The sequence below is a fragment of the Geotrypetes seraphini genome, chromosome 4 (assembly GCF_902459505.1).
Source record: "Geotrypetes seraphini chromosome 4, aGeoSer1.1, whole genome shotgun sequence".
In the NCBI taxonomy this organism is placed as follows: domain Eukaryota; kingdom Metazoa; phylum Chordata; class Amphibia; order Gymnophiona; family Dermophiidae; genus Geotrypetes; species Geotrypetes seraphini.
In genome coordinates, this window is record NC_047087.1 from 241,207,089 (window position 1) to 241,233,433 (window position 26,345).

The 26,345-nt window shown below is 43.6% G+C and overlaps 2 protein-coding genes across 11 annotated transcripts in view; one reads left to right on the forward strand and one right to left on the reverse strand.

The window, feature by feature from the left end:
• The window catches only part of LRRTM3 (leucine rich repeat transmembrane neuronal 3), a 307,499-nt gene extending 284,574 nt beyond the window's left edge, over window positions 1-22,925 (reverse strand). For all 6 annotated transcript variants that reach the window (XR_004539092.1, XM_033940469.1, XM_033940467.1 and 3 more), the window contains exons 1-2: window positions 22,422-22,925; window positions 20,569-22,100 (exon numbers count right to left, since the gene is read on the reverse strand). Coding sequence is in view for 5 of the 6 variants with exons in the window: in XM_033940469.1 (XP_033796360.1) it covers window positions 20,569-22,100; window positions 22,422-22,425 (1,536 nt within the window). In the remaining variant the exon portion in view is untranslated. The remainder of the gene's footprint in view (window positions 1-20,568; window positions 22,101-22,421) is intronic.
• Window positions 1-26,345, forward strand: part of CTNNA3 (catenin alpha 3) — a 1,751,094-nt gene that overhangs the window by 866,184 nt on the left and 858,565 nt on the right. The window contains exon 8 of one of the 5 annotated variants that reach the window (XM_033940466.1): window positions 14,807-15,233. The exons of the other annotated variants lie outside the window; for them this stretch is intronic. Coding sequence (XP_033796357.1) covers window positions 14,807-14,959 — 153 coding nt within the window. The 3' untranslated portion in view covers window positions 14,960-15,233. Of the gene's footprint in view, window positions 1-14,806; window positions 15,234-26,345 lie in introns of those variants that run through there. 5 annotated transcript variants of the gene reach the window in all.

The following is a 26,345-nucleotide window of genomic DNA, read 5'->3' on the forward strand; positions in this document are numbered from 1 at the left end:
GGGGCTTGAATAAATGGCAGGAAAGGGGAGGAGGGAGGTGGAGAAGGCTTGACATGCCGTCTGATTATATGGAAATAAGTGTATATCTGAGGAATTGACATGATTAGGGTAGAAGGTCAAAGTTGTGATGGATTGGAGGAATGAACAAGAGGGGAATGAGAAGCTTGTGCTGGGTGGGAAGGTGAAAAGGTTTGTGAGGGTGAATGGCAAGGGGAGTTGGGTTGTGGCCATTTTCCTGTGGTACTTTTTTCTGGTCCAGATTGCCAGTATTTCTGCCTACCTGCTCTGTCATTTAGCAGTAGTTTGGGGGTGGGCCAGCACGCTGAGCGATCCAATTTGACACCACATTGGTGGTTTATATTTCATCTGCTTTCAGAGTGCTGACTGAGGCAGGGTGGGAGTTTTGGACGGTAAGTGGTATCTGGTTGCAGTGACACCTAAGGGTGCCGAGTCGAGCTGGAAGCCGTTTGCAAAGAGGAATCTGCAGAGACAAGGGGGAGGCAAGTGGCAGAGAGAGTCAGGTACAGCAGCAGTTCTGTGTGTGTGCTGCTGCACTTGGGCTCAGAATGGTGTCAGGGCACAGACAGGTGGGCCTTAGGGACTTCTGACAGGTCATGGTGCCAGTGTGGTGGGTTCAGGAAATGGTCAGAGTACTTGGCCCACTAAACATTCAGCTCAGAGCTCTGCTGTCCTGAACAGTTGGGTGCTCCTAGTCTGTAGGGGCTATGGAGGACCTCAACTATATGGGTTAATGCAAGCTGCTGAGGGAGCTGTGGAGGATTTCCCAGGCAATGGCAAGTCTCACAGAGGGTGGGGTTGATGTGGAGTAGGTGGTGTTATGGCGAGGGGCAGTTGTTGACACAAAGGAAAAACAGATGTGAGAGGCACAGGTGGGACCATCTTTTTTCCCTTATCCCATCTAATTGTTTTTCTTCATCTTATTTGCACTCTTCTATTCTCTCTCTCTCTCACACACACCCCTTCTTACCCTTTTCCTTCTCACATAGATCCCTCTATTCTCAGCAGTTGACCTTGTCCATCTTTTATTTACTGACCTACTGATTTTATCACACATAACTCCCCTCTTCCTTTCCACCCTCTTTTCTTTGTATATCTTTTACCCCTTCTTCTGTCTCCTCACCATTTTCCTGTTATCTCCTACTTCCCCTTGCCACTATTTTTTCTCGGATGAGAGATTGCCTCATGTTCATCTCTCATCCTTCTTTTTACAATCCTTACCTTTCATATCTTTCCAAACTCTCCTTCAAAATCCCTCTCCTCTTGCCTTCTTTCTTCTACAATCATGTTTTCTTTCCTCTTTCCTCCCCCTCCCCCTTCCCATTCATTCCCAATTTTCCCTCCCATACTGTCTTCCTTTCACCCTCCCCTCCCACACATTTGTAATGTCTTCATCACTTCTCCCTTCACTTTTCAATTTCCAGGCTCCTTCTCCATTCCCTTTTCCCAAAGTATGCAGCTCATGCCATGGTGTTGCTGATCCTCTTTTCTCTTCTAGGTGCTAACTTCCACTTTGAATCAGTAAACATACCTGTAGAGGAAGCAGGGAATATCAGCAGCACTGCACACACTCTGAGTTCTCATAGTCTGAATTATTAGGATACAGTGATTAAAAATAATTGAGAAACAAGTAAACAACTCTGCATTGCGTTCCTGTAAAATACCTTGGTTGTACCATAGAACGGCAGTATATGAAGAATCTAAAAGACAAACAAGTAGTCTAGATCTGCAAGAAGGAGTTTAGGCATTCTGGCCTGTGTCCTATAAAAATAGGACATAGTGCCGAGTTAAGTCTAAGTTAGTGGGAATCTATCATACCACAAACAAAAGAATATTCAGAAGAGCTTTGAAAAAAATAGTTGAGGTTCATATGTCTAGTCAGGATTACAAGACCATTAATAAACTGTTAATCTATATATGAAAAATGTTGAAGACTACAATGGCTACCCAGGAAGGTGCTGCTCTGCCAACATCACCCTAAAAGCAAACAAGAAAACTCACTCATGAAGTCACAATAAACCCAAAAGCTAACACCTAAAGAGCTGCAAAAGCCTCTCTCATCTTGACTGATGAGAATTCATGGATTTATGCAGAAGCCATTAGGGAAAACAAAATGCTTGAGAAGAATATTAATGGAAAACTAGCTAGGAAGAACTCAATGTTCTCTAAAAACAAAACTGTACCTGCTTAAATTTTGCAAAAGAACATGTGAATGACTCAGAAGTCTTTTAGAATATTACCCTCTGGACAGACGAGTCAAAAATTAAAAACTTTACAGTCATAATAATGCCTTCCAAAGAATCTCTTTCTAATTGTGAAGCATAGTAATAGAGATGTTATGGTTTTAGGGGAGATCCGGGAAATTACAAACCAGTATGCCTGACTTCAGTGCCGGGCAAAATATTTTTTTTATTTATTTAATTTTCTATACCATTCTCCCAGGGGAGTTCAGAAGGGTTTACATGAATTTATTCAGATGCTCAAGCATTTTTCCCTGTCTGTCCTGGTGGGCTCACAATCCATCTAATGTTCCTGGGGCTTAAGTGGGCTTAAGTGACTTGCCCAGGATCACAAGGAGCAGCACGGGTTTGTAACTTTAACCACTTCACCACACTAACACATGGCTCATAGTCAAAAGCGCGCGCCGACAACCGAGTGCAGACAACTGAGCGCAGGACCTAATCGCGCTGAAGAAAAACCATATTTTAAAGGGGTCCAACAGGGGGTGTTGTTGGGGAACACCCCCACTTTACTTAATAGAGATCGTGCTGGCGTTGTGGGTGGTTTGGGGGGTTGTAACCCTCTTCTGTTCAATTTAGTAATTACTAAGACAAAAAATGTAGAAGATAAAAAGTGAGGTACAAAGGAAAACTCCCGTAAGCAAGAGGAAGCCTAAAATGAGTGCTAACTGCTGGAACCCTTGAGAAAGCCTGTTTTGGCGAAACGGGTCCCGTCGGGCATTCAAACACTGGGGCAAGCATATTACCTTACAATAAAGGATAAGTAAAAAATGATATAATTATTGTTTGTTGCCTTTATTGCTTCTAAAGTATGAAGATAAGTCATTCACAGATTAGAATTTATGTTCTAGTGAGGGCACTATATCTTGTGAGGTTGTAACCCCCCTCAGTTAAGTTTTCAGTATAATGTGGGGGGTTACACCTTCCACACACCCCCAACATGGCAGTGTGACCCCCCCCCCCCCCCGTCAGAACCCTTTAAAATACGGTTTTTCTTCGGCGCGATCAAGCCCTGTGCTCAGTTGTCTGCGCTGGGTTGTCGGCGCGCCTTTGTTCTCGCATGCTTTTGACCCGTCACCCTAACACATAGACAAACATGATTTAATGGGACAGAGTCAGCATGGGTTTAGCCGAGGGAGATCTTGCCTCACCAATTTGTTTGACTTCTTTGAAGGTGTAAATAAACATGTGGATAAAGTTGAGCCAGTTGATATAGTGAATCTAGATTTTCAGAAAGTTTTTGACAAAGTTCCTCATAAAATAATCCCGAGAAAATTAAAGAGTCAAGGGATAGGAGGCAATGTTCAGTTGTGGATTAGGAATTAGTTATCAGATAGAAAACAGAGGGTAGGGTTAAATGGCCATTTTTTCCAATGGGATCTTTACTGGAATCGGTGCTATTTAGTCATACATGATCTGTAAATTGGAACGACGAGTAGGGTGATTCAATTTGCAGATGATATTAAACCATTCAAAGCTGTTAAAATGCATGCAGATGGGCATCAAAATGGAAGATGAAATTTAATGTGGACAAATGCAAAGTGATGCACATTGGGAAGAATAATCCAAATCATTGTTACCAGATGCTAGGGTCCAACTTAAGGGTTAGCATCCATGAAAAAGATCCGGGTGTCATTGTAAAAAAAATACAAAACAATATGCCCAATATGTAGCAGCGGTCAAAAAAGCAAACAAGGTGCTAGGAATTATTTAAAAAAGGAATGCTGGTCTGCCGAGTACCGTATTTGTTCTTCTTTTACTCCTTGCCTTTTATGTTTAAATCTGTTTATTAATGTCAAAGAAAGGCAAAATTAAACAATCCAACAGTGAACCAATACATAAGAAAAGCCCCCCACCCAATCCCACCCAACCAACCTGCCACCCTCCCACCCATGGGCACAGCTACTTCAATGTCCAACAATCAATTCAGCAGTCTACTACGTACAGTGGGTGTCAAAGTAGAGCAAAAGGGCAACCAACAATGTAAATAAAGAGAACCATGCTTAGAGTCCATATCAGTAATAGCCAGACGTTCACATCCCGCCAGCTGGATCATCTGAGTCTCCTTGCCTTTTATACCACCCATGGTGCACAGCATCTATCTCATTTCCTATCCATCCACCATATGTAGGCCTAAATTCTATATATAAGCGCCTATAAAATCAGTACCATAAATTTAAATTTAATCCAATTTATGCTGATAATTTATTAGGAAGCCAGTTATCAGTGCTAATTGGCTCATTATTCAATTTTAAGTTATGTATACAAAATGAGCATGTGGCCAAATTTACACAAGAAACTCAAAGCACCATATGTAGAATTTTGGGGTGTAAAGCTGTGGAATATCCTGCCAGGAATCATTTTTGTACTGCTAGAATGAATTTTAAGAATGTTACAAACCCAACTGTTTGTGAATGCTTTTTTGAACTGAATCTTTATAACTGGATTTGAAAATTATGTGGTGCTTATTATTGACCATATTTTAAGGAGTGTTCTGCAATAATTGAACTAGGTATGTTTGTTTAACATTTTATGCTTGTTATTATGTAAACTGAATAGGTAATATACGGTATATAAATTTTTAAATAAATGTTATTCTATATACAGTGCTTAAACCCCATTTTTTACTAAGGGCGCGCTTGCCGATTTAGCGCTCACTAAATGCTAACATGTCCAGAGAACATAATTGATGTGTTAGCATGCGCTAATATTTAGCACACGCAAAATTAGCTAGCGCGCTTTAGTAAAAGGACTCCAAAGTTAGGTACAGTTTATAGAACAGCACTTATGCCTGGATCCCACCCCTAATGTTATGCATGGCCATTTGTATCAACTGAAACATGCTGCAAATACTCATGCCTAAATTAAGCACGGATCCCCCGTATTCTATAATTATGTGTAAATCCAAGGAACCCTCCTGATCCGCTCATTTCCACATTCCAACCTACATTTACACACAAACATCTTAATTAAAATTAACACCAATAATTGCTTATTAAAATCACAATTATTGGTGCTAATTGACTCATTATATAATTAAATTGTGCATGCAAATTGGATGCACATGCAATTTTTAGCACTTTTTACGGAATTTGGGAATTGCGCGTAGCTTCTTCTTCCCTAATTTCCTCTTCTCCCATGGTATCCATCATCTATTTCTTTCCCTATCCCCCCCATAGTGTCTTGCAACTCTATCCTTCCCTATTACCGTATTTTCTTGCATATAACACGCGCGTTATAAGTGGTTTTTACATACCGCGCATACCCTCGCACGTTATACGCGTGAGCGCGTTGTACAAAATTTTTTTTACATAGTTCACCCCCCGACGTCGAATTCACCCCCCGCAGGACCGCTCGCACCCACCCCGAAGGACCGCTCGCACGCACTCCCACCCGCACCCGCACCCCCACAGCCTCCCGACCCCCCCCCCATCATGTAGAAGCTCCTACCGGTGTCCTGCTGCTTCCTCTTGGCGGTCCCGACACCCGACACGATTGGGGCAAGAGGGAGCTCAAGCCCTCTTGCCCCAGCCAACTGCGGCACACCCGACACGATCGGGGCAAGAGGGAGCTCAAGCCCTCTTGCCCCAGCCAACCGCGGCACCCCCGACATGATCGGGGCAAGAGGGAGCTCAAGCCCTCTTGTCCCCCTGACTCCCCGACATGATCGGGGCAAAAGGGAGCCCAAGCCCTCTTGCCCCGCCGACACCCCAACTCACCGACAATATCGGGCCAGGAGGGAACCCAAGTCCTCCTGGCCCTGGCAACCCCCCCCCCCCCTGCTAGTTGTTCGGGCCAGGAGGGAGCCCAAACCCTCCTGGCCATGGCGACCCCCTACCCCCACCCTGCACTACATTACGGGCTGGAGGGATCCCAGGCCCTCCTGCCCTCGACGCAAACCCCCCTCTCCCCAACGACCGCCCCCCCAAGAACCTCCGACTGCCCCCCCCAGCCGACCCGTGACCCCCCTGGCCGACCCCCACGACACCCCCACCCCCCTTCCCCGTACCTTTGTGTAGTTGGCCGGACAGACGGGAGTCAAACTCGCCTGTCCGGCAGGCAGCCAACGACGGAATGAGGCCGGATTGGCCCATCCGTCCCAAAGCTTCACCTACTGGTGGGGCCTAAGGCGCCTGGGCCAATCAGAATAGGCCCGGGAGCCTTAGTTCCCACCTGGGGGCGGGGCCTGAGGCACATGGGCCCAACCCGACCATGTGCCCAAGGCCCCACCCCCAGGGGGGTGGGGGTGTCGTGGGGGTCGGCCAGGGGGGTCGCGGGTCGGCTGGGGGGGCGGTCGGAGGTTCTTGGGGGGGCGGTCGTTGGGAGGGGGGTTTGCGTCGAGGGCAGGAGGGCCTAGGATTCCTCCTGCCCGTAATGTAGTGCGGGGTAGGGGGTCGCATGGCCAGGAGGGTTTGGGCTCACAGAAGTGGGCTCACAGAAGGGACATGTGTCATGGTTTGTATTGCTCTGCTTCTTGCTCGGGGGATCATAATATGTTGTGTCTTTCTAGAGAAAGGCATTTAGAAACTGAGTAATGCTGCAAGAGACAGCTAGCTGACTTAGGCTAGCTGCGGCTCCCAGGACTGTCTGAAAAGACCTTGTAGGAAAGAAGAATAGAGCTAGAAAGGTGCATGCGAGCGGTCCTTCGCGGTGGGGGTGCGAGCGGTCCTGCGGGGGGGGGGGTGAATCGGACGTCGGGGGTGGGGGGGCATCAGGCTTTCAGGGTGGGGACAGGACTTCAAGGGGGAGAGGAGAGTCAGGACGGGCGAAAGGAGAGTCGGGGTGGCCAGAGGAGAGTTGGGGCGGGCGAAAGGAGAGTCGGGCGGCGACGGGAGAGTCGGGCAGCATGCGCGGTATACGGGTGTGCGCGGTATATAAAAATTTCTGTACATAGATTTGTGTTTTTCGCGTGCTATACCCGTGTGCGCGTTTTATACGGGTGCGCGTTATCTACGTGAAAATACGGTACTCCTATCCCTGTGGTGTCCAGCTTCTCCTCATCCCTCCTCAAGGTGCTCAGAAACTTTCAGCATGTCAGTCAGCACTTGTGATACAGTATTAATCACACCTGCCACATGCTCAAGGCCTCAAACCTGGTGCAACGAGTGTTGTATCAGCATCTTAATATACCGGAATCATGATATAGAGGGCAAGGAAAGGAAGGGAAGCTGTTGAACACCTTGAGGGAGGATGTGGAGATACTGAATATAATTATACTGATTTTGATTCTACTGGTCCACAAATTTTGTGTCTCTAGTAGTCAGAATGGTCTTCTATCTACCTGTGATCTGTCAACCCTGAAAACACTTGTATTCCAGTTTGGGGTCTAGCTAGCTGTTTGGGACCTGGGTTGGAAACAGAATAGTGGATGTGATGGACGTTCGGTCTGTCTCAGTATGGCGATTCTTATGACAGGATATAGTAATCATAATTAAATTCAAGAAAGCATTCTGGCATTAGAGTGATATTTGAGGCATATAAAACAACCTGAAGGTTTAGTAAATAATAGGACCTTTGGTTACCATAGATTGCATTTTTACCCGTAAATGGTCTTAAGGGAAAGGGAAAGATGGCAAAAGGGGTGAAACAGGGCCAGAGGGTGTGAAAGGGAGAAAGGGAGAGATGGAAATGGTAGGACCACTGCTGCTTTGGGGCACTGAGGGAGGAAAGGTTGGTACGTCAGGACTGCTGCTGCCGCCTCGGGTAAGTAAAGACCCTGTCAGGTGATAAATGCAATGGAGGATCTATGAGGGCTAAAGGGTACAAAGGAAATGGTGAAAGGTGAGGTGGTGGGACTGGGATCAGTGGGAGGCAGGGTACGGGCATGATAGAGCCGGGGCATGGGTGGGGTCAGAGTCAGGATCAGGGTATAGGTGAGGCTATTCTAGCACCCGTTACTGTAACAAATGTAACGGGCTAAAACACTAGTTTACTGTTATATTTAAAAGAGAAAATAGCTCCATCATGGTCTGGGGAGGCTCCGAGCAGGTGGCTCACCCTCTCTGCAACTCAGGTAATAAATTGAAGTAAAACTAAAGAAACGGTGGACTAACACGGCCCCCAACTTATATTCTGGATAATGGCCACCAAGTGGCAGCACTGAGCATGACTGAATAAAGTGGGGGTAGGGGGTCGCGTGGCCAGGAGGGTTTGGGCTCACAGAAGTGGGCTCACAGAAGGGACATGTGTCATGGTTTGTATTGCTCTGCTTCTTGCTCGGGGGATCATAATATGTTGTGTCTTTCTAGAGAAAGGCATTTAGAAACTGAGTAATGCTGCAAGAGACAGCTAGCTGACTTAGGCTAGCTGCGGCTCCCAGGACTGTCTGAAAAGATCTTGTAGGAAAGAAGAATAGAGCTATGGTGACCATTCATGTGGACTAGCAGAACTTGACCTCCATGTTGTGAGTTCTTGTTCTTTCTCCAGCTGAATACACCGGTATACTAATATTTCCTTATATCAGATTGGAGCCTGCATAGACATAGCTCATCCGTCATGTCCATGAACTATATTCTGGGTCTGTTTATCTCTCTTCTGCAAGAGAGTTCCCACAGGAGCAACAATTCACTTCTACTTATTCACTACCACTTGCACCTAGTAACCTAGTATCCACTACCAGTACACACACAAACACACATGGGAAAACATTTTCAGATACAGACAGACAATGATAGATGGACACAACTAAATTGACAAGCACTCTTACACACACACATTAGATGTTACACAGAAAGTTGAGGTAGAGGAGACTGGGGGTCAGCTTCTTAGAATGTTGGCTACAGTATTGGTAGAGGGACAAACTGGAGTAGGGTGGGTATAAAATCGGGATGTGTGTGTGTATGTGTATTGGGGGGAGGGAGTTTAGGGCTTGACTATTCACCAAGATGCTTACCAGCAGCACAGTGCACCATACAACATTTCAGGTCAAATGAGATATTTTCTCTGTCATTTAGTTGCTATTTATAGCAGGTATGCATTCACGCGCATGTGTTTTGTGCGTCATCCGTGCACCCAACATTCACTCCCACTCTTCACCATAACATACAACCTTTAAAGGCACATACATGCAGTGGCGTAGCGAGGATGACCGGCGCCACCCCCCACCCCCCGCGCGTGTGTGTCTGCACCCCTTCCCCGTACCTTTTTAACTTTGGTATGAGCAGTGATGAACTTGCCGCCCATGTTGGAGAAAGCGCTGAAGCCGACAAGGGCAGCAAGTTCATCGCTGCTCATGCCGACGTTAAAAAGGTACGGGGGTGTGGGATTACCCGCATGGCAGGTGGAGGAGTGGGAAGGGGGGTGGGGAGGAGGAGGGGTGCCGGTACCCTGAGGAAAACTGTGCCCAGGGCGGACCACCACCCTCGCATCCCCCCCCCTTACTACGCCACTGCATAAATGAGCCTGATTTGCTGTTATAGAAGACTGTTGAACATATTGCCAATTTTGGGGCATGCTAGCGTCAATTTACTCACATGAATGCTACTTACTACTTTTACATTTTCCATCTATATATTTTTCACTCCTTTATCTATTGGCATGTTGATCTTGTACACTGTTTTTTTTTTATACGACTGCATGCCTATCAACAAAATATAACATTCTCCTTATGTAGGGCCCTGACTGTGCAACTCTAGCTCAAAGAAATTGTGACCAATAGGGAACTACTTGTCACAGAAAATTGTGAACAGGCCAGGATGTTCTCTTTTAGGGTTTTAGCCATTGGTTCTTTACTCTCTAATCTTTTCTGCTTTTATTGTATTTTAAATGTACTTTAAATTATGTAAACCGCATTGAACTTCAGGGTTTTGCAGTATATAAATAAACTGTTATTATTATTTATCTTTTAGTTTATTTTTTTATATAATACTTTTGTTAGAATATGCTTGTATTATTTGTTTTGCAATGTTACTTTTAATTAATAGGTTTTTAAAAATCAGTTTAACATTCTAATATATTGTTTGTAAGATATATTTGAGTTCGTTTCATCCTTTGTTGATTTCAAGTTGACTGTATTGTAGCTCATCTAGAATCTCCTATTTGGGAAACAGCTTAGAAAGTAAATTAACACACATTGACCTGACATTTTTATATAACTCTCAGGCCTCTTTTTACGAAACAGCAATAACCAGGGTTTTTTTTTTTTTTTTTGGGGGGGGGAGCCGCGCTGAATGGCACGTGCTGCTCCCGACGCTTATTGAGTTCCTATGAGCGTCGGAAGCAGCACGGGCCATTCAGCGCGGCTCCCCACGCTAGAAACTGCTATCGCAGTTTCGTAAAAGAGGGGGTTAGTTTCCTGTTCTGAAAAAACAGATTTAAGTTAGCAATTTCAAGGGCCATATTCCACGTATGGCATGAAAAAAATCAGCATCAATATGGACGTTCTTAGCGTGATTCTATAAATGTTACAGAATTGTGCTTAAAGGCCATACGTATTACTAACATTTAGGTACACCCATTTAAGCCAATGAAAAACAGCCTAAATGCTGGTATCTAAGTTGTGCACAGATCGGGCACATTCTATAACAGTGCACCTAACTTATAGGAACGCCCATGATCTGCCCATGCTCCTCCCCTGGCCAAGCCTTCTTTTGAGATTCATGCATTAAAACTGACACACACCACTTTATAGAATGTGCTTAAACAGCTATGCATATAGGCCTGGATTCTATAAACAGAGCCTTAAATAAGGTGCTTAACTTAAGTTGAAAATGCCATTTAAAAAAGAAAAAAAAAATCCTTTAAAAGAGAAAATGTAGGTGTCAGAATCACGCAACTGTAGGCATGGATAATGCCAGAAGCGTCATTAGGCGTCATAAAGTGCCTCTGGAGGTACAATTCATATAAAAGGTAGGTGTTACAAATTTTGCTCTTGAAAACCCTGACCTACATTTCGGACGCCCACCTTCTCGAAGGCACCAATTCTATAAATGACGCTGTCGCGTGATTGACATATGATCAGTGGCCATTTTTAAGGCAGCTGCCACTGCCGGCACTGTATACAGAATCCACATCTAACTCTAATTAGTGCCAATTAGCATCAATTAGGTGTTAAGTGTCTCTGATCAGTGCTGATTGGCTTGTTAAATAATTAAGTTGTGTGTGTAAATCTGCTATACGCACCAATCTGATGTGCAACTTAAGGCACTATGGGCTAGATTCACAAAGCAAACCGATCATGTACCGATCGATTTGCAACCCCTTTGCACTATTCACTAACCTCTCCTGCGATACGATTCGAATCCGTGCATGCAAATTGGACAGCGACACGATTCATCAACAAAAAAATTTAAATACGACTGGGCTGGCCGATCAACCTAAGAAGCAACTGCTGGAGACCAGTCGAAAATGTCTTTCTGACTCTCCAGCTCCATAGAAGTCCTGCTCTCTGCCCCAATCTGTCTCCTGCCTGCTTGCCCTGAATGCCGCCCTGCTCTACCTTGATCTGTCTCTTGCCTGCTCACCCCAAATGCCGCCCTGCTCTGCCCTGCGAGCCCGTGGTTTTAACCCTCGGGTTTAAAGCAGGTTAAAACCATGGGCTCGCTGGGCTACAAAAGTAAACTAAAATTTTTTTTTTAAAAGTCACGGCTGGCCTGTGGTTTTAAACGCCCCCCCCTCCCCATTTCCTCGCACCGATGCCCCACAAATAACTCCTGTCCGCCTTCCTCCCTGTAGATAAGCTAGCCCAGCCGGCTGTCCAGTCCGGGCCAACCCCTCCCCGTACCTTTTAAACTTGTTGCTTCAGTCCTCCTCTGATGCTGGCTGGCTGGGCCTGGCCCACCACCTCCCTTTTCAACTCATTGGGAGCAGGAGGGGTGGTCAGTCTCTCCTGCTCCAGGCCTCCTCCAATGCAAATGCGGCTTTAGGCCACACCCCGGTGCATCATGTGATGCATGGAGTGAGGCCCAAGGCCCCGATTGGCTGAGGTGCCTTAGGCTCCTCCCTTGGGGGGGGGGGAGACCTGGGGTGCCTCAGCCAATCAGGGACTTCATTAGGGAGGAGTCTAAGGAAGTCTCTGATTGGCCAATCAGGGACTTCCTTAGACTCCACCCTAAGGAAGTCTCTGATTGGCGGAGGAGCCCGAGGCGCCTCAGCCAATCAGGGCCTTAGGCCTCAACCCGTGCATCACATGATACACCGGGGAGAGACCTAAGCCCTGAGACGCGTCGGGGTAGGCATTGGAGTAGAAGGGGTTGAGCGCCCCTCCTGCTCCATGTAAGGTACAGGGAGGGGGGTGCCGAGGGGACTGGGAATTGGGAGGGTCATCTGGGAGTGGGGTGGAAGGAGGAAATTGGCATTCCTCCTGCTGTTAGTTTTTGGGTGGGTGGGACTGATGGCAGGAGGGAGTGGGAACCTTCCTGCCATAATTTTAAGTGGCGTCAGGGCAAGTTTTTTGTGGAGTTCGGTGAGGGGTGTTCGGGGCACTAGTTGGAGGGGGTTAATTTAAAAAAAATATATATCGGCAAACATATCCGGTTATGTTAGTGTTCCATAAAAGGAAAGTAGGCTAGGGTGACTAGTTACCCATTCCAGAAGGGAGACTTTTTAGCCAGTCCTGGATTTCTAACAACCTCATCCTGGTGCATTATGGGACCTGCAGCACTGATTTCAATGGATAAAATCACGGAATTCAAATACTGCACTGCTTTGGAATGTAATTTTAAAACCAGGACTGGCCAAAAAGTTTTCCTTCTGGAATGGGTAACCTGGTCACCCCAAAGCAGGCACCTATTTCCCTTTAGAATGGGTTCCTCTTTGGTGCCCTCTAAGCAAGTGCCTCCATGAGTAAGTTTATAGAAATGTGATGAAGGAAGCATTCTAGAAATATGCCAAGATAAATAATGTTAACAAAATCCACACCTGAACATACTATTACTACCTATTTCTATAGTGGTGCTAAACATGTGCAGCGCTGAATATTAAACATGAGAGAGACAATCCCTGCTCAATAGAGCTTACAATCTAATTAAAACAAATAGGACAAATAGGGGTTAGGGAATTTCTCACAGATAAAATGATAAAGCAGACATTGGTAAGAGACAGGAGTTAAAAAACAGCCTCACAAAAGTGGGCTCCTAGCCTAGACTTGAATACTGCCAGAGACAAAGCTTGACATACTGGCTCATCATACTGTATATATGTGGAATGAAAAAAACTTTTCAAAATCGTTTCAGTCTTGCAATGTGATTGCTTATGTCTTTTCTAAGTATAACCTTTTCTTGAACTTTTTTCGATTATTGAGCCTCAGCCCCACCATTCCACTGCCTCAATATATTTCATCGCGGTGAGCTTTACTGGTCCTATCATCACCGGCTCAAAGAAAACTTTTAGTCTCTAAGTTAATTTATATCTCTGCTCACTTTTTATTAACTATTTTTAAAGTGCTTTGTGCTTTATGTTCTGTGCTCTTTTATATTTCAGATAAATAAATAAATATATAAATAATTATAATCTTAGTATCTATTTCATTTAAAGCATAAACTTATCTGAGTATAATTTTTTCATTCATCTTTCAATTCAATTTAAGCACATTATGGAATGAGTAGACCCAACATGTTTCGCTTCCAGCTTTTTCAAGGGTCCTCCCGTAAGCGCCGGTGTCAGCCACCTTACCAAAATTTCTCATCTTTGTAAGGTGGACGACACCAGAGCTTACGGGAGGACCCTTGAAAAAGCTGGAAGCGAAACATATTGGGTCTACTCCTTCCATAATGTGCTTAAGATGAATGAAAAAATTATACTCAGATAAGTTTATGCTTTAAATGAAATAGATACTAAGATTATAATTATTTATATATTTATCTATTTATCTGAAATATAAAAGAGCACAGGACATAAAGCACAAAGCACTTTAAAAATAGTTAATAAAAAGTGAGCAGAGATATAAATTAACTTAGAGACTAAAAGTTATGATAGGATGATGATGTGGATGATGTGGATGATGATGATAGGATGATGATGTGGATGATAGGACCACGTAAAGCTCACCGCGATGAAATATATTGAGGCGGTGAAGTGGTGGGGCTAAGGCTCAATAATCAAAAAAAGTTCAAGAAAAGTCCAATAGAAGGCATTTCTTTTGGAGGAAGATACTAGATTATTACCTCTAAAGAAAAAGGAATAAAATTATAATACATCATTCTAATATAGAGAAACTGAGGTTTTAGAAGTAATAATGATGTTACAAGAAGAGATGGATTTTCTAAGTATAAAGCAGATAGATAGTTTGATCACAATGCTAGCACCCGAGTTCTGATGTCCAAAACAAATGATGCATGACTAGCATATTAGTAGGTTTATACAGAACATCATTAGCTAGCATTATTGATGCGTGTATGGAAAACATTTGGTTTTTTTCAAATTGTTGGCTTGCTTCTACTGATTTCCAGACAGTTTTAGCTTCCTATGTCTGTTTTGATAACAAATTTTGATGCATATTATAAATCTTTCATGCATGAAGATCCCATTTACATGTGTTATTACATAGGCTAACCAAGATTTTGTGCATACGTACTAGTTACTAACATGTCCTACCATGTTTGCCAACACAGATGATGTGCATAGGAGCCTCTTTACTAAAGCACTTTAGGCACGCAAGACACAAATCAGCAAGCAATAACTGCCCTTCAACCGAAAACCGCCAAACAACATTCCTACTCCCACTTCATACCGAGCCAATGGAATCAATTACCCCTGCAGATTAGATCCCTTGAAGGGGTCCTCAACTTTAGGAAAGCAATGAAAACATATCTGTCCACCTAACTCCCACACTCACGACCGATAGATTACAAAAAAATGTATATTGATACAAGATCCTTGATATGTGTTGCGTTAGGATAAAAACTTGGATTGAAAAATCATGCACTGTAACTATGGTTAATTTAACCTGTAAACTGTTTATTATGGAATATTGGTATTAGATCCCTAGTATGTGTCGAGTTAGGATAAAAACTTGTACCTAAAATTTTGTACTGCAACTATGGCAAATTGTAACCTATTAACTGAATATTGTATATGTTGGCCGTAACCTGTCCTGGGCTCTTTGGGGACGACAGGACAGCAAATGAATTAAACAAATAAATAGATACCACATAAATGATGTACACATTTTGCCTTATTTTTACTAGTAGCGATTGTAATTACATTACATTAGTGACTTTTATTCCGCCATTACCTTGCGGTTCAAAGCGGATAATGTGTTAAAGACGTTTTGTGCTATGGGATATAACTAGGCAGGGCATGGACAGAGAGAGGGCATGAAGAGTATATTGCAATTAGCATATGGCATGCAGCTAGTGTGGCCAGTGGCACAGCGAGGGCGAGAGGCACCCGGGGCGGTGGCACCCCTCCCCGCCCTCATCTCCACCCCCGCCTACTGCATTAACCCCCCCCCGCTCCTTCCCCGATCCCGCATTCCATATGCCCCCCTTCTCTTCTCCCGCACCTCTAGTTGAAGTTGCTTGCAGAGATCAACAGCATGTTCCTTGCGATCCTGTTGGCTCTCCCTCGAACGTCACTTCCTATGTGCGTTACCCAGAAGTGATGTCATTGGGGGAGCACGTTGTTGATCGCCGCAAACAATTTCTTCAGCTAGAAGTATGGGGGAAGGGAAGGGGCACGCACATGGAGGGGGAGGAATGGGAAGAGTGGGCAGCTGGGGGTGGAGAGGAGGAGGGGTGTCGGTGCCCTCACCAACATGACGCTCAGGCCAGACTTCCCCCCCTCGTCCCCCCCTTACTACGCCACCGAGTCGAGTGTGGATCCACTTAGCGTCTCCGTAGTCAGAGGTGCTACGTGAATCTGCACTAACTGTAACCAGGAATTAGAGGATGTCATGGGGACACAATTTGTTCCTGTCCCCATGGATAATAGCAGGAAACCACCCAGTGTCATTCTTTAGTGTCTATCTCAACCTCAGTCCTTCTACCCCAGCATTCTTCAATGCAAGGCTTGAGGATCAGTGGTTGTGCCCATTCATTCTCAGATTCTTCCCTCTCTCCTTAATGAATGACATGGGGATGGTGCTATTCTCTAACCAGGATACTGAATACTAATTGGCATTTTAAGATGTGACCTGTAAAAGGAATGCTGGGTATACCCCTAATAGTCGGCATGTTAAATTTGTACTTATCAGACATTAATTTTATGTATTAATGCACTGTATTTGCAAAATTTGACACAGTTTAGTAAATGGACCCAATTGTTAGTCACTAGGTTCATTTGCATAAAATGGAAGCTGTAGTAAAATAATGCCTATTGCATATGTTAGATTAGACCACATTAGTAACTCTGTTCATTTTTTTTAAAGGCACATTAAGAAATTAAATACACACTATTGAATGTGTATCCCTAATTTGCATAAGCTAGAAGTTGCCATTGTTCTACTTCAAACCTAAAACTTGAAGAAAATGTATCTATAAATATGTAAGTAACAATTTAAGGGCCTTTTTTTTCTGAAAATACTTTTTATCATTTCTTTTGCCTTGCTAAAATGGCCAAATGATGTTTTGGATAAAATACTTAATTATTCATATAACTAACTTTACTGTAATGAATCATTGGTATTTGTTAAAAGTAATGGGAACTAAGAACAGATGTTCGATGCTGCTTAACCAAAGGCATGTAAGCCAATTGGTTTGCTTGATTGACTGGACAGCTCTTCTCTCATTTTTCTGTGAGGTACTATCATCATAGGCTATTCCATACCACTGATTGGGTAAGAATTCCATTTTTGTTTTGAACATTTTAAAAGAACTTATTTGGTACATTATGCTTCAAGGATACCTTATTGAGCACTCCCCCCCCCCTCATGAAAGTTATCCATTCATAATGAGCAAGAATTTCAAATTGTAGCTGTGTTAAGAGCACCTCAAAATTTCAAAAGATGCTGATGAAAGAGCATCTATATGCAATTTTGGAATCCTTCAGATCTTGCAACTTTATTGAAAAGCATAATGCATAGAACCAATATGTAACTATTCATCTTCCTGGAACAGAAAATGCTTAAGCACCACTCTTGATTCCACTCAACCCTGGATGGACAAGTTTGATTCATGAATCTAATTGAATTCACACAGTAGGGCTTAACTGTGAGATCAGCATACACTAGACTCAGATCCTGCTATTAATGAAGAAACCTCTGGCAGAAGAAAAGACGTGAACAGGTTTAAATATAAATAAATACAATTTGCATCATATAGTGCATTTTACATTTCCATTTTAATTCTGAATCCATGTTTTACCCATAATACTGTATACAGTCATTGCTATAATTTTTTTTATCACCAGTTTAACTAGGTATGGTGGAAGTGACTGGTAATGGATTTGTTACTAATGTTTCTAGAGATGGCAAGGTTAGATGACAGTTTTTCAACTACTTATATAAGACAGAAAAATACCTACTGTACCTGAATGTAATTCATCTCAAGTAACAACTGAAAAAAGCATGAGCTAATCCACCCCCTCCCCCCCCTGAAAAAAAAGAAAAATCCAGTAGATTTTTCATTCAAGATGAGTATGGATTTATCATAGTCTAATTTGCAGTTGAATCTACAGGTATATAAATGGCAGAACAAACTTCATATATGGGGCTATATGGGTACATCATATTCTTTCTTGAAAAATAGAAAATCTCTCCATACACTGAGTGAAGCACAATTGGTTCCAACAGGTGGATTTATTTATTTTTCATTTAGAAAATCTTCAGGCTTAGATTTGCATATTAAAAAAATCTATCTACTATCATAGAACAGGTGAACCAGAAAAATAGTAAGAAGTTTACAAAAGAAACTAGAAAAACCATGCCACATACTAAATCCAATTCCTTCTGTTTAATTCATCCCCCTCCCCCCCTTATCAAGTTGCACTGCCAAGTAATGCAAGCTAAATGCCGAGCCACCAATAGGAACAGAATGGGCAACTTGGCATTTAGCTCACGCTGCTAGGCAGCACAACTTGATATAAAAGGGGAGGAGGTGTCAGAGAATGAAAACCAAAAATTCAGGCATTCACCCCCCCCCCAAAAAAAAAAAACAAAATCACAGTAGCACACCTTTTCCATTTGTATCATTTAATGCAAATGCAAAGCATATGGGTTAAGCAGACAAACTCTAATCTTTCCTTGTAGCATATTTTGCCGTATTTTCTTTAAATAAGCTGTAATGCTGCATTATGACATTACAATTTAACATCTGTCTATACTGCCATACTGTGACTAACACTAACAGGTTGTAAAGACTGCTATAGTTATATGTTGTGTGGTACCAGTGCAAGAGCTGAATATATAGCAACAAATTCTGTTTTACTCTTTGTTAAACTATCAAAAATGTGGATCATTAGCACCTTCTTCAATTAAGATGCTGTCCTCCAGGTTTTATGCCTTACCTACACATTGTAAGACAATTTCATGTATTTCTATTTATCTGAAATTATAATTTGAAGAACCCAGAAACTCGAATTCTTTCACTAATTTCCTACTAAATGAATCATCAACACAAAAACATTATTATTCCTGTGTGAGTAAAGCTATACAGCTTCCTCAAAGGACTTGAACCAACAATATAGTTTGTAAGGCAGGGCTTCTAAGGCTAATTGAAACATACTGTATGGGGGATCTGGTATTAAAGCTTTGCATCACTGTTTACACAGCCAAAAATGCTGGGGGGTTGATTAATCTAGAGCAGAACTAGTTTAAGCCCTTTAATATATGAGCGCAATGCTGCAAGACTAAAATTTTGGTCAGTTGCTTTAATCACTATATATCTAGATCAGGGGTAGGGAACTCCGGTCCTCGAGAGCCATATTCCAGTCGGGTTTTCAGAATTTCCCCCAATGAATATGCATTGAAAGCAGTGCATGCAAATAGATCTCACGCATATTCATTGGGGAAATCCTGAAAACCCGACTGGACTATGGCTCTCGAGGACCGGAGTTCCCTATCCTCTAGATGATAAAATACTGCCAGGGCTTGCTGATCCTACCACACTGGTGAATGACTATGCATTAAGCCAGAATACCTTGGAGTCACTGAATTGTCCGAGGATTTAAAAAAAAAAAAAATGAAGAGGAAGCCTTTCATAGCTTTCACTGGAAACAATTCCCGTGTATTGAAGGAATCTTCTTTTCAGCATTTAATCTGTCGTAAACTGATTTCTTACTGTAGTTGTTTTTAATTTTGATGAAATAATCACTTTTATTTACAATGCATGGAAATCTACCATAGCCAACTTAATGGAGACAGCTAATTAAAAAAAATAAAATAAAAAAATAACCCTACAGAAAAAAAATAAGGAAAAAAATGGTCTATTTGGCAATTACAGAAGATAAATTTAGGGGTTGAGATGAGCAATGCTAGTAAGCATCCAAAAGAAAATTATATAGAAAATAGTCTTATCATTATTAAGGCATGTTTATGAGTGCCTCTGATGGCATGAGAATAATTTCTGCATCTCAGTAGAAGCCCTTCCCTTTGAACCTGACTAGTTCTCTGATAGGAAGCTGTGTTTCAGGGGAATTGAAGAACACTAAAACCTACCCATTTGGCTGAGATCAGATTAAAAGGTCTCAATTAGTCTAGTCATTGACTCTCAAGCTCTGCAAACACAACAGAACAAAAGTTTTTATAAGCTACCTTTTTATTGCAAGCTTCATTAATCCTTTATTTCATGGCTGTTTTAAACTCACTGGATGACAGCAGCCGATTTCCTTACAGAGCTCAGTACGAGACCATTATAAAACCATTTAACAGTGCATTTTGAAAATGATTGCATTTTTTTTTTTTTCATTCTATGGAGCCAAATAACTCATAGGCATAAGTCATTTAGCAGGAATGTAACCACTACTATTTCAAAAGATGCATTTGATGCAACCTCCACAGAACCCGTCAACAGATGTGGGTGAAAACTCCCAATTAAGAAACAAAGTGAAATTTGGACTGGGTTATACTGTTAAAGGGTATCTGCAGTACGCGTTGCATCCAACTAAAGACTTGGAATTCACATTGGCTGTCTTTAAGTTGCAAAGAGCAAAATAACCAAGTTTGGTGAGCGTGCACTCTAAGAAGGGCATGCAAACCCTAAGCCAGAAGCAGAGTAAGTTCCCTTTCCACTTGCAGGGATCTCAAAGTCCCTCCTTGAGGGCCCGCAATCCAGTCGGGTTTTCAGGCTATCCCCCAAGGAATATGCACGAGATCTATTTGCATGCACTGCCTAGTCCTTGGGGAAAATCCTGAAAACCTGACTGGATTGCGGCCCTCGAGATCCCTGCTTTACAGAGTTCAATAAAGCACCATGTTTTTATCATAAAAGGCTCATACCTCACATTCCCTGGAGCTCGACTTGTTATAGGCGCAGGGTCCCGTTCCATTCAGCAGCATCTCGCTGGTCTCCGTGTTCGTGGGTTTGTAATCGACATAGAACTCCTGGGTGGTGGGGGGCATCTGCTTCAGCGCCTGCCTGTTCTTTTTCCGGGGCCTCCTCGCCAGGGAGCGCTGCTGCAGCTGCTTGATGCTGGCGGGGTAGCGCTTCCACGAGACGTAGATGACGAGCAGGATCACCAGGACGGAGAGGAAGAGGGCCACGCTCCCCGCGATGATTTTATGGAAGGAGACGGGCTCCGCGTCGTGGTCGGGCTGGGCGCTGGATTGCGCCGCTCCAACGCTAGGGGGCGCGGAGGGCTCGCTGTCGTGCGCAGGCCTGGCGGGTTCGGGTTGCACCGTGGGCTTCGGGCCGGCTTTTGTCCATTCGGCCCTTTCCGTGGCGCTTTTGCCACAGATGCTGTAGTTTTTCACCGCGTCGATCACGTTCACCCCTTGCAGCTCTTTGGGGCTGGCGCAGATGATTGCGTTCTCCCTCAGCCCTTTGAAACTTTTCAGCCAGTTGACCAAGGAGCAAATGTTTCGGCTGCATTCCCAAATGTTGCCCGTGAGGCTGATGTCGCTGAGGGAAATCCAGGAGTCCAAAATCTCCTGCCCGATAAACGTGAGCTTGTTGGAGTCCAGATTGAGGCGTTGCAAATTGGGCACACACTGAAACACGCTGGGGCCACTAAAAGCTTCGATCTCGTTGCCGGACAGGTCGAGCCTTTGCAACGAGCTCCAGGTCCAAGACATGGTCTGTCCTATCAGGCTGATTTTATTCCACTGCAAATACAGGTTCTGAAGACTAACCAGCCGCGGAAAGAGGGCCAGGTTGAGCTTGGCAAACTGGTTGTGCTCCAGGTGAAGTTCTTTTAACCGGATCATCCCGGCAAAGACGTTTCTCGCCAAGCTCCGGATCCGGTTGTAGCCCAGGTCCAAAAGTTCCAGGTTGCGGCAGTCTTGGAAGATCCGCACGGGGATGGTCCGGAGGGCGTTGGACCGCAGATGCAAACTCTGCAGCTTCCTCAAGCCTCGGAACTGCTCGGCCCCCAAAGACTGCAGCTGGTTGTACGCCAGATCCAGGTTCCGGAGGTTGGTGACGGGTCTGAAGGTGTTGTTGATAAAATAGGAAATTCGGTTGGAACTCAGGATCAACTCCTTTAGCCGACGTATTCCATTAAAAGCGTTCTCGTCGATGGTGCTGATGTGGTTGTGGTCGAGGTACAGCCAGGTGAGCTGGTTCAACCCTTTGAACTGATTATATCGGAGTTTTTGCAGACTGTTGTACCGAAGGGATAAACCTATGCAGCCGGCTGATATACTCGAGGGGATCTCTTGCAATTTTTGAGATTCACAATACACCATCTTGCCTTCACACCTACAGCCCTTGGGGCATCCTCGTTCAGCAGTAGAAAGCATTGTCAGTAACACAGTGGGGACTATTACCAGGGCTACAGCTGATCCGCTCAGTAGCCTAATGACATTGAAACCTGGAAATAAAAACAGCTTTGAAAAGTTATCCCCCCAAAATAATAAGGCAAGTTGTTTTTGTTTCTGTGTTTGTTTCATGCCAGTCAATGCATTCTAAGGAGAAAAGTAGGAACATTCATTTTGCTCTCTGATACTGTGAAATCTCTCTTCAGTATGTTATAAGAAACTACATCTGCTGAATTGATAACCCAGCCACATATCAATCATCACAAAACAAGTATAGGTAGTGAGAGAAATAGCTAAAACATAAGCTGTCTACAGGGTGTATCTGTGTAGTATATTAAAGGGTGCAGATATAAAAAAAAAATGACAGAACGTACCCATCCTTTGTGTTGTTCAAAGGTCGTCCTTAGGTCCCTTGTTTTTGCTTAGGGTGCCACAAGCATGACAGCCCCTGTCAGCTGCACAGTAGTGAGTCAAGGCTTGCTGACATCCAGAAAGAAAAATTGGACCCCTTGGGAGATGGATAGATTTTGGAACATTATTCTTTGCCAACCATGCAGAACACTTCAAGACTAAATAAATCCCAATGCAGTATTTGCAGCAAAACGTCCTAATCTTCCTAGGTAATAGGATCTTCATGGATATTACGTTTTTGCATTTTTACAGACAGAGAATCAGACTTTCGAAAATCTCTCCGAACAAACCCATGATATTTTCCATTAAGCAACAGTCAGCTAGCTGCATTCACATCGGTATTCCATAGCTCGGCAGTTGTCATAGTTATAGCACCCGGTTGTGACAGGAAAGCTGTCGTGGAGCAGAGAAGGCAGGAGAACCCTGCACAATGAACAAGCTCTGTTCACTTCTGCATACGGTCATTCTGAAAGCTCAGACTGTTGCTTGGCTTTCAGTGAATGCAGTCTTATGCAAAGCTGCCCCCAGTGGTGAAGAATATTATGGGCCTGTGTAGAAATGTCTCCCCCCCCTCCCCCCTTTATCTTGTAAATGAGGGAGCTCCTGTCTAGTGAGAAATGAACCATTATTCTGCCTGGCTAAAAAAAGAGCTCGGTGGTCAAATTTAGCTTGAACTGGTGCGAAGTGAAACAACAGACATGTTCTTTTCATCAGTTAATTATTTTAAACCTTTCCTTTTTTTTTCTTTGCTACCGCAGAATCTTCGCTGATCATTTCATTTAATGGCTTATTCAGTTTGCTCTGAATGCTAAACGTGACGCTCTCAGTTTAGCCCATGTTTCTCTACAGTGTGAATGGCAACCGAAGACTGATTTTATGCAGTAAAGCAGTGATGACTTTCACAGCAGTACACCAAAAGTTGTACCGTTTTCTAGCCATATATTAAAGGTCAAAATAAGAGCACAATTTAGAGAATTCGATGCAGTTAATAAAATACTTTTAACCGGACATTAGGTAAGGGTTCACATTTGCTAATTAACTTAGGTTAGGACAGAGAGATTATAACCAATATCAAGCACTCATATGTCCCTAGGCAATACATACTGTCAGAGGGCTGCTTATAATATAATTAAATAGTAGGCTAACATTCAGTTTCTTTATATCAGTGAATTAAAAACTAGAATAAGAATGAATGGGTGCAGGTGTTCGAGGCCAGCAGCATCCCAGACTTTAAGACTAAATGGGATACCTATGTGGGATCCCTACGAGGGTCAAGACAAGGAATAGGATCACTAGGGTTTAGACTTAAAGGGGTGGGCCAGTAGAGTGGGCAGACTTGATGGGCTATAGCCCTTTTCTGCCGTCATCTTTCTATGTTTCTATTTTTAGTTGGTCAAGAGAGGCTCCTGTCTGGTGAAATCACACTGGCAAGCTTAAACACTAATATCCAGTGGCACTTGACCAGACTGCCACTGAATATTTGGTTTGACTGTTGCAGCACTTTCTGGTAAGTGCCAGGTTGCTCTGGGGCAGAGTTGGGTGAAACCAGGATCTCCTTTAGGCACTATTGTGCTGGTGGCCTGGATAACTAATTGAGAAAGAAGGATCACATAGCCCTCCCCCCTTTTTTCCTAAGCCACAGTAGTGGTTTTCTACTGTAGCCCGACACTGTACAGATGCTTATAGAATTCCTATGAGCATCAGAGCTTCGTCAGAGCATTTAGTGCTCCATGCCTTAGTAGAAACCTCTACCGTGGCTTATTAAAAAGAGTGTGTGGGGGGGGGGAGGGGGTGGTGTAGTAGTAATTATGCATAAGAATAGAAACATTGCCCTACTGGTTGAGATGGAAGGTCCATGAAGCCTAGTATACTGTTTCCAGCTGTGGTCAATCCAGGACACAAGTACTCGGCAAGATCCAAAAAGAGTAAAACAGATTTTATGCTGCTTGTTCCAGGAATAAGCAATGACTTTTCTCAAGACCATCTTAATAATGGTTAATGGACTTTTCTTTTAGGAACTTGTCTTAATCTCTTTTAAACCCTATTAAGCTAACTGCTTTTACCACATTCTCTGGCAGCAAATTCCAGAGTTTAATTACATGTTGAGTGCAGAAATATTTTCTCTGATTTTGCATTACTTGTAAATATAGTACTTACTTAGTAGCTTTGTTGCATGTCCCCTAGTCCTTGTGGTTTTGGAAAGAGTACACAAGTGATTTACATCTATCTGTTTCATGTGACTCAGCATTTTAGAGTAATTTATCTGGGTATCCACACTGGATGTTGGCTGGGCCCAGATAACTTATGGCAGCACATAACAACCTGGATGCTTAGTACTAGTAGCCAAGAATATGTCAAGTATCTGATTTTAACTTAGCGGGGCTGCAGTGTACAGTATACCTTATCTCATGAATTCTATAAAAACCGCTTAACATTTATGCACGCAATTTAATTGCAAGGCAACAATAATTGGGATCTTAACAAGAAATTTAAGCTTGGGATCCAGGCCTAAATTTTACACACACATTCAAAAAGGGAGCGTAGAAATGGGTAGGTCACGAGAGGATTGGAGACATTCCTCCAAGTGATGCACATAGTTATAGAATAAGTGGGTATCTCTGCTTAATTTAGGCAAGACAATTTGTATCAGGCTACTGTTGGTATAAATGGCCACACTTAAAGTTAAATGTGGTTCCTGGTGCTAAGTGCTATTGTATTAATGGTGCATTTTTTTTCCAGCATCAATTTTTTTTAGGCACCAAATATAGAATCGAATCCAGTATGCCCCTCTTTCTCTTAGTTTATTTATGTCCCTTGCTATGTGCTTCTGGAAGGGGTATCTTGGAATCTTTGCTGGTCAGTCGGAGCTGTCAGGAGGTAGGACCCACCCCTTCACAGAATAGCTCCTAACAGTGCCATAGTGAGGAGGGCAGACCACCCCGGGCGTGTCTTGGTGGGGTGCCAGCACCTCTCCTACTCTCCGCCCGAGCGGATCCTTTCCACTCCTCCCCTGCCACACATGCACCTTCACTCCCCCCCACCAACACACACACCGTATCTTTAGTTCTAACCTGCTGCTCGCACCGGCCTTGGTGCTCCACTCTGATGTTGCTTCCTGGTCCCATGACTAGGAAGTGATGTCAGAGTGAGAGCCAATGCCAGCGTGGGCAGCAAGTTGGAGATGCTGCTCGTGCTGGGGAAGCTACACAGATATGGGGGAAGGGAAGGTGCTGATGTGACAGAGGGGTGGGGAAGGAGCAAGGGGGGCGCCACCGCCCTGGCTGCCTCCCACTCTTGCTACGCCAGTGGCTGCTATTAGAGACTTGATGAGTTATAGAATTGGCTCCTATGAGGAGCACCTAGGTTAAGAGGACAGGAAGGCACCTATATTTTTTAACCTATTTTATAGAGATACATAGACACCTATGTATTTTTATAAAATGCTAGCACAACCCTACTCCACAGGGAGGCAGGATCTAATTTCTACACTATATCCAGCCAGTCCAGACCTTGGGATGGTGAACTGCATATGTCAACCTAAAAATAAGGCTACAATAACATATGGAGGTACAGGTGAAAAAGTACAGGGTCTCAAAGAATTTGTGAATCTTAAGGGTTTTGTTTTGGATGGCAGCACAGATGGCATGCCCTTTGGTGTCTTGGGAATGAGCCTGTGGAAAGAAACAATGCCAAAATGAAAAGTCTCTGTTTCTGCAGACAATTAATAGCTTCAGTCTTCGTTGGAGAGGCATAAGCATTTACTTTCCTTTTATAGAACACCACTGTAACCAGAAAAGGTTTGACCTATAAATAAGGCACAAACACTTACAATAACCAAAGAGCTGGCAAATGCTTGTGCCTAAGTGCGGGAGATGCTAGTGTAATTT